Below are 7,956 nucleotides of genomic sequence, written 5' to 3' on the forward strand. Positions count from 1 at the left end.
TAAGATTTTCTTAGGAAACCCCAGTTTTTTTTTAATGGCTAAGGCTCAAGGAATGTTGGATTCCAGAGGCAATTCTAGAAGCTAATAAGCATAACCCATGTCAGCATTATTAATGTAACAAAATATTTTTTATTATATATTTTGTCAAAATACTCATCACAATGCTTAACAGGTAATACTTCACTACAAAGCTTTAAAATTTTATAATCAGGAAATGAAAAAAAGGAAAATTCCCTAACAGATACGTTTATTTATTTTAATTTTTCTAAACCAATGCATGATTGATGGAATTTTCTTTTACAATAATCTTTTTAAACTTGCCTCCATTTTTTTTTTTATTAAAGTGGTTCTCTTCTCTTGGCTTTTATATATTCTTTTTCCATTTTCTTTTCTTAACTGGTGGCAGGCATGTTTGGTTCTCTTTTAACTCTTTTATTATTTTCTTTTTACTAACAAATCTTCATTTTATTGGTTTAAGGTTCTGACACTAAGCTGAGAGTGAATAAGTGAGTGAGTGCAATTCTGGTTTAGGAAGAATGACGAATTGTACTCTTTGATATGATGTTATTAGTACTTAAAAATTAAAATAAAAACAAGACATGCCCAGTTGAAAAAAAGATAAATTGAGTTGGAAGAAGTTTGGTTGTATTGAAGTTTTTCAAATCATTTCTACCAGCTCCTTACTTACTACTACCACTACATTACAAAGAAGCTGGTTTTGGCATTTGGGGTATCTCTAATTTATTCTCTCAAATTTCATGCACCAAATGGAAACTATCAATTCAAAGTATGCCGTTACTTTCTTCTTCATTGCCTTTTCATGTTTGTTGGATTCCACAAATGGTGTGCTCTCTTCCAAAGGTGTTAACTATGAAGGTAAGTAGTTTTGTGTTTAATTTTTTCTCTCTTAATGTCTTTGCTTTGTATATGAAGAAATTTACAGATGAAGTAATCTGTCTTTTCTCTTTACAAACATAATTTGCAGTTCAAGCTTTGATGGAAATTAAAAATTCGTTTAAGGATCCCCACAGTATTCTTGAGAATTGGGATGATACTGCTGTTGATCCATGCAGCTGGAATATGGTCACTTGCTCTCCTGATGGTTTGGTCGTTAGTTTGTAAGTAAATTCATGGTTAAGAAAAGGCACTAAATTTGAGCTTATATTATACAAAAATTTGTCACTTTAAACAATTACACTTATGTAGTTGAAATGGTTTTGGTTGTTACAGAGGAACTCCAAGCCAAAACTTATCAGGCACCCTTTCTCCAAGCATAGGCAACTTAACAAATCTCCGGAGTGTGTAAGTAGGAAAAAAAAAAAGACTACTACTGTCATTCTCATCTTTTATGTCTTCATAATTTGTTTGCTACTGACCCTTTAATTATTTATTTGTTTATTCTTATTATTATTTCTCTGCCTGCAGACTATTACAGAGCAATAATATAACAGGTCCAATCCCCTCTGAGCTTGGGAGGCTCCAAAAGCTTGCCACACTTGATCTTTCCAGTAACAGCTTCAATGGTCAAATTCCCAACACTTTATCACACCTCAAGAGTCTTCAATACCTGTATGTAAACTCATTTGATTAATTTTTTGAGTTAAAAAGTATTTTTCAAGTTAAAGCTTAAGTTTGATAATAATTACTAATTAGTACACTATTTGGAACTGGATTAGGCGACTGGGCAATAACACTTTGAGTGGAGCAATTCCTGCATCTCTGGCTAACATGACACAGCTTGCTTTCTTGTAATTATCTTCAACTTTTAGCTTTTTAATATTACTTGGTATCAAAGGCTCCATTACAAGTTAAATGCTTTCTTGTAATCCTAGGGACTTGTCATTCAACAATTTAAGCGGTCCAGTACCAAGGTTGTCTGCGAAGACCTTCAAGTAAGAAGTTTTCTATATTGTAATTGTTATTGTTGTTGAAGAATAAGAATTAGAAAATCAACGGTTTTAATTTTTGAATTTTCACAGCATTGTGGGGAACCCTCTGATTTGTGTCACTGGAAAGGAACATGTGTGTTCGGCCACGGCGCAGTCAGCACTTCCTTTTCCCTCTAATAATTCACAAAGTAACTATTCTTTTCTTTACTAGTTCAAACATTTCCTTCTGCTTTTTTCTCCTTTTCTGTAATAATGTTGTTGTGTTCTTTATTTTTCTAAAGCACACAAGTACTATTTCTATTTCCCTTTTATCTTTAGTTGGAGCTTCATGATTTAGTTTCTAAAGCAAAAAAAATATGTTAATGATTCAGTTTAAGCTTTTAAGGAAGATTACTTGACAGATTATCATTAAATAACATGTTACATCAACTGCTCTAATTTGCTTCTTTTTTTATACCACTTTTGAAGATGCTCAAACTGCTAGGAAACCCAAAAGCCATAAAATTGCCTTAGCCTTTGCTTCAAGCCTGGGCTGCATTTGTCTACTAATTATTGGGTTTGGCTTCCTTCTTTGGTGGAGGTACAGACACAACCAGCAAATTTTCTTTGACGTCAACGGTTAGTTATTTAAACTCTGTTTTTTCTTTTCTTTTCTTTTCTTTTCTTTTCTTTTCTTTTAAGCAGTACCACTGAAAAAGTAACTGAAGAAGAGACTAACAGTTGTAGGCTTTAAAAAATTTCAGAGCAACACCATGAAGAAGTTTGCCTGGGAAACCTGAGGAGATTTCAATTTAGAGAGCTTCAGTTGGCAACACACAACTTCAGCAGCAAATACTTGGTTGGAAAAGGTGGTTTCGGAAATGTCTACAAAGGATGTCTAAGAGATGGTACAGTAATAGCAGTTAAAAGGCTTAAAGATGGTAATGCTATTGGTGGTGAGATTCAATTCCAAACTGAAGTTGAGATGATCAGCCTGGCAGTTCACAGGAACCTCCTTCGGCTTTACGGGTTTTGTATGACAGCCTCTGAGAGGCTTTTGGTTTACCCCTATATGTCGAATGGCAGTGTTGCCTCTCGCCTCAAAGGTAAGCTGGCCTGTGATGTCCACAGAAAATGTTGAGTTGATTTGTACTATTGTATAAACATAAGTTTTATCTATGCATTGCAGCCAAACCAGCCCTTGATTGGAGTACAAGAAAAAGAATAGCCTTAGGAGCTGCAAGAGGACTATTGTACTTGCATGAACAATGTGATCCCAAGATCATTCACAGGGATGTCAAGGCTGCAAATATTTTGCTTGATGACTATTGTGAGGCCGTAGTGGGAGATTTTGGGTTGGCCAAGCTGCTAGATCACCATGATTCACATGTTACAACCGCTGTGAGAGGCACCGTTGGACATATAGCCCCGGAGTACCTCTCCACAGGACAATCCTCTGAGAAAACAGATGTTTTTGGATTCGGTATACTTCTTCTCGAACTAATTTCTGGCCAAAGGGCTCTTGATTTTGGGAAAGCAGCAAACCAGAAAGGAGCTATGCTTGATTGGGTATATAACTAACAAGAATAAGAAATAACCATTTCTTGCATTTTCTGAATACCCTTTAGTCTTTACAGCTTCAACTTCAACAATCCTCAGTGATTGATGTAATTTGTTTCATGTATGTATACAAATGCAGGTGAAGAAACTTCAGCTAGAAAAGAAGTTGGATATGATAATTGATAAGGAGTTGAAGAAAAACTACGATATAATTGAGCTTGAGGAAATGATTCAAGTAGCTCTACTATGTACTCAATATCTTCCAAGTTATAGGCCAAAGATGTCTGAAGTGGTTCGGATGCTTGAAGGCGATGGGCTTGCGGATAAATGGGAAGCTACTCAGAGAGCTGAGTCAACTCGTTGCAGAGCCAATGATTTCTCTTCTTCAGAAAGATACTCTGACCTCACAGATGACTCTTCCTTGCTTGCACAGGCAATGGAGCTTTCTGGACCAAGATAATTCACATTATAGAATCCTCAACATGATGAGGACAAAGAAGTTAATATATAAAAAAAAAAAAAAAAAAAAAAAAAAAAAAAAAAACTTGAAAGTGAAAAAGAAATTCAAAATATCACCATGAATAGATGTGAGAAATGAGTCTTCTTCTGTTGTATATTATAGCACCATATTTTGAGCTCAAAGGTGGTGTCTTTATTCCACTCACTGTACAGATCTGATATTGAAAAACTGATCTTTTTAGACCAAGTTGTCTCTCATGCCAGTTCAGTTCTCCAGTGTTTGAATTTTTACTAGGAATGTCCTAAACGAGGAGTTGGTAGACTTCAAGTGAGAATAATAATACTTTTGGGGTTGTAAGTTGTTTGTAACATTACATAAATAAATAAGCAGTCAACATCGTTTACAAATTTGTCTAAACCAACAACAATTCAGAGTGTCAACATCTCTTTTTGACAGAAAAAAAAAAAAAAAGCCCAATGATCATTGATAAAAATGTACATCAGACTCATTAGGACTAAATAAGCCAACCAAAAATTTATCAAGGGAAACCATCAGAAACACGAACAAAAACTCCGACCCCACAAAAAACTTTATGAAGTTTTACAATAGCATCCGCTTATAGTTTTAGGCTAAGTGGAGGATGAGTCCAAGAAGATGAACTAATCATGTTATGCTACGGCTTCTTTGAAATATGAGAATGCTAATTTTGTGTCTGCCTAATAATAATAAAATATATAGAAAAAAAATTACACATAATAATAGCAATCACTTTTAGAAAAGAAAATTAAGAACTTATCCATGAATAATAAATAAAATAACTAATAACTTCAATAATTTTGACTAATACTAATAATAAAATCTTCAGTATTCATAAATGCTTGGGCAAATAGAGAAAAATGACCATGATAAAATTCAAAAGAATGACTAAAGAAAGACTAAGCAAAAAAGAAAAACAATTCAAAGAAAATTTGTTTTATTATCTTAGTAAACATATATACTGATCGTATGTATATTTATGTGAAACTGAAAAATCATCATAATTATATCTACAAAGCATTATTTGATTGCAGAGACTACAAAACATTATTTATGTAAAACTGATTTTTTTTTTCCGCAAACATTCATATAATATTGATCTATTTTGGGATATGGACAGAAAAATAGATATTCGAAAATAGGTGTAATCATATACAGAGAAAATTACAAAAATAAAGCACTCCTTGTTCTTAAGGTGCTTGAGTTTTTTTTTTTAACTCTCACTACAGCTAGCTATCACTATCAAGGGAAGAACATGAAATTCAACCTCTCATTAGCACGGCAACCAATCACTGGGTGGAAATTTTTTTTTTTTTTACATTTTTGTGACAACAAACAAAAGCAGTATATCCTCTCAGTTACTCTAGATTTTATTGATTTATAAGATAAATGCAACTGGGGATACTAACTCTGCTAAAAGCTCGTTTGATAAAGAAATGGAAGATAATGAAATTGTCATACATAATACTTATTCATGGGTGAATACAATTTCAGCTTGAGGAGATGCTCGTCGAAACTTAACCAACTCGGTCAGCATATTCAATCGTCTAGCTATAGTACACAATGAACAAGGGGCAACACTCATTGTCTCGAGCACTGGAGATCTGCTGAGCAAAAACTTGATGAATTCCATTTCATGTGGCACACCAGACATACATGTCATTCTCACTAGTTTGAGCTTTTCGAAAGAGTACTTTGAAAGGCTTTCTTTCTCCCAAAATTTCAAATCAGACGCTTCCAACGCAATCACGAAATCCACAGCATTTGTGGGCCCCTATTAATCAGAAGAATTTTAAAATTAAATGGTTGAATAACCATGACAGCAGTGTCACAAAACTTAACACCAATTGCCATTGTAACTTAAGACTAAAAAATCAATTCTTAAGGTAGCTTACTGAGATTTGAAGCTCTGTTAAATTTGGAGAGCTCATAATCAAGCGAAGAACCACATATATCTCTTTCCTATCTTCGAAACACACTTGATTTAATTCAATGACCTTCAAATGTTCATAGGTAACTAAAAGTTTTCCCAAGTCATAACCTATACTCAAATACTAAAAACAAAAGGGTCAGCAAACAAACAAGTCTACTATGCAGAAATAACTTGAGCATTCACCTTGTCATGGACTAAGAATATAGAGGGAAAAAGAGTATCAATTCAGTAAATGAAACAATTAGATAATCATAATCTCTCACCTTGGTAAAGTACACGCGCCCAATAAGCTTCTCAAGAAGAGGCACCCCACCAAGAAACTTGACAAAATTGCAACTTGAGCTTTGTTCAAAGTGCTCAGCATTGTCCTCTGTCATATACATATCAACAGACATAGCAACCAAAAGTGGAGTATTCTCAAGTTTTATGTCCTTAAATTCACCCTCAAGGAACAAAAACTTGAGATTTGGAGCTTTTATGTTTAAAGCTAAGCTATCAAAGTAAGATATAGCAAGATTTTCAAGTAGAGGGCAGCTAGAAATTAGACTCTCAATTACATCAGGGGCAACCAGCACTTGATGAAGAGTGAGACTGTTTAAATACGAGAATCCCTTAAAAGTAAGGGGTGGATCTAACTCACAACGAAATAGGTCCAAACGGGTCAATTTCTTACAATGAAATAAACTAGCAGGTACTCTAAACAACTCGCCCTCTCCTTCCTCTTCTTCTAATACAAGAACCAATTCCTTAATGTCATTCCTTGAAAGAAAAAGTAACCATTGATCTATGTCTGAGCAGTTCTGCAAGTACCATGTAGAAAGCTGGAACTTGTGAATTGGTCCTTTGTGAAGAAAGAGAGCCTTAGTTATAAAGTCTATGAGACTTTTCTCAACTAAAGCTCGGTCACTACGTAGGGTAACACATCTATCATCAAACACAAGTTGAGTAATCGAAGCCCATTTGTACCTCCATTTACTTGATAAAATGCTAGTTCTTACAGCATCTCTTATTGGCAAACGGGTTAGAATACTCTCTATAATGCTTTCAGGCAAATCACTTATCAAATCTTGCACTAAAGCATCCCCCATTAATGTCCTGCAATGGCGAACAAAACCCATAATCAATTGACCTTAGAATATAATAAATCAAAAACCCAGAATTCTTCTGTGAAACTATTATATGATTCTCAAAGAAGCAAGAATCCACTATGTACATTCTTGTTCTTACATCTCTAAGTAGAATTGGGGGTTTATGCACTTTCAAAATACTATTTTTAATGAAAAAAATATAATCTTTTGAATGCGATCAAAATTATTTGAAGATCAAACAAAACCCAATTGCTAAAAATCCAAACGAATAACAAATACCACCATTCCGTAGAAAACCCCAGAAGAAAATACAGAAATGTAAGAAAGAAAAACATACCTGGGTGGGAGAGGGAGAGAGGAGGTGAGTGCCAGTGCCACCGAGTGCCAACTTTTCCTTCGAGAAAGAAAAACGCCTTTATCGTGGATTGTTGTCGTTTTATGGGTTTAGTACTAAAACTAATGAAGGTTTGTTGGGTTTGGGCTACGGTCTTTGTCAAACATGTCAGCTCCCCGGTATCCATAATCCATTAAATAATTTCTTTTTTATGAAATTATAAACAATAATTTAATAAGAAGAAATTAATTTTTTAAAAATAAAAATGGAAAATTTACATAACAATATATATCCCATTATATGTACAATGATTACATCCACAACAAAAAAAAAAATTAAAATAACCAATCTATGATAATAGAGTCTATCAGTACCGGCTCATGATAAACTAAATCTAGAGCTTAATTTAGCAAGAACACTATTTTACAGCTGTGAGAAACAAATGGAGAAACAAAACTCACTGCCTAAAGGATAAACAAAACTCGAGCTGTCATTTTTTTCAATGAGCTGTTATATAATCCACATTCCAACATTTTATAAAGAGTATTATGTAGGGGTGTTCACAAATTATCCGATCCAATCCAATCCGCACGATCCAATCCAATCCAATCCGCAAAATGCGGATATCCGCACTTGTGCGGATTGGATTGGATTGAAAAAACTAAAATCCGCACTTG

General features: G+C 34.2%; 2 protein-coding genes across 2 annotated transcripts; one reads left to right on the forward strand and one right to left on the reverse strand.

The window, feature by feature from the left end:
- Positions 1-209: 209 nt before the first annotated feature.
- LOC115699764 (protein NSP-INTERACTING KINASE 2) lies at positions 210-4,148 on the forward strand. The gene is made up of 11 exons (XM_030627308.2): positions 210-876; positions 986-1,118; positions 1,231-1,302; positions 1,426-1,569; positions 1,677-1,748; positions 1,833-1,892; positions 1,980-2,077; positions 2,358-2,507; positions 2,633-2,974; positions 3,058-3,437; positions 3,568-4,148. Exons 1-11 carry the CDS (start codon positions 759-761, stop codon positions 3,886-3,888), a joined length of 1,890 nt encoding a protein of 629 aa, XP_030483168.2. The 5' UTR covers positions 210-758; the 3' UTR covers positions 3,889-4,148.
- A 1,049-nt stretch (positions 4,149-5,197) lies between these two features.
- LOC115701104 (F-box/FBD/LRR-repeat protein At1g13570) lies at positions 5,198-7,475 on the reverse strand. The gene is made up of 4 exons (XM_030628798.2): positions 7,283-7,475; positions 6,121-6,952; positions 5,820-5,978; positions 5,198-5,698 (listed from the first exon to the last, which is right to left on the reverse strand). The coding sequence occupies exons 2-4, from the start codon at positions 6,943-6,945 to the stop codon at positions 5,393-5,395; spliced, it is 1,290 nt and encodes a 429-aa protein (XP_030484658.2). The 5' UTR covers positions 6,946-6,952; positions 7,283-7,475; the 3' UTR covers positions 5,198-5,392.
- Between the last annotated feature and the right edge of the window lie 481 nt (positions 7,476-7,956).

Source organism: Cannabis sativa, chromosome 8 (genome assembly GCF_029168945.1).
Source record: "Cannabis sativa cultivar Pink pepper isolate KNU-18-1 chromosome 8, ASM2916894v1, whole genome shotgun sequence".
In the NCBI taxonomy this organism is placed as follows: domain Eukaryota; kingdom Viridiplantae; phylum Streptophyta; class Magnoliopsida; order Rosales; family Cannabaceae; genus Cannabis; species Cannabis sativa.

Excerpts from the sequence above, each read along its gene's own strand:
- LOC115699764 (XM_030627308.2), top strand. The coding sequence starts at position 759 with ATGCACCAAATGGAAACTATCAATTCAAAGTATGCCGTTACTTTCTTC. Across the intron at positions 1,570-1,676 it reads CTCAAGAGTCTTCAATACCT|GCGACTGGGCAATAACACTT; the intron begins GTATGTAAACTC and ends GAACTGGATTAG. Across the intron at positions 3,438-3,567 it reads AAGGAGCTATGCTTGATTGG|GTGAAGAAACTTCAGCTAGA; the intron begins GTATATAACTAA and ends ATACAAATGCAG.
- LOC115701104 (XM_030628798.2), bottom strand. The coding sequence starts at position 6,945 with ATGGGGGATGCTTTAGTGCAAGATTTGATAAGTGATTTGCCTGAAAGC. Across the intron at positions 5,979-6,120 it reads GGCGCGTGTACTTTACCAAG|TATTTGAGTATAGGTTATGA; the intron begins GTGAGAGATTAT and ends TTTTGTTTTTAG. Across the intron at positions 5,699-5,819 it reads TAACAGAGCTTCAAATCTCA|GGGCCCACAAATGCTGTGGA; the intron begins GTAAGCTACCTT and ends TCTGATTAATAG.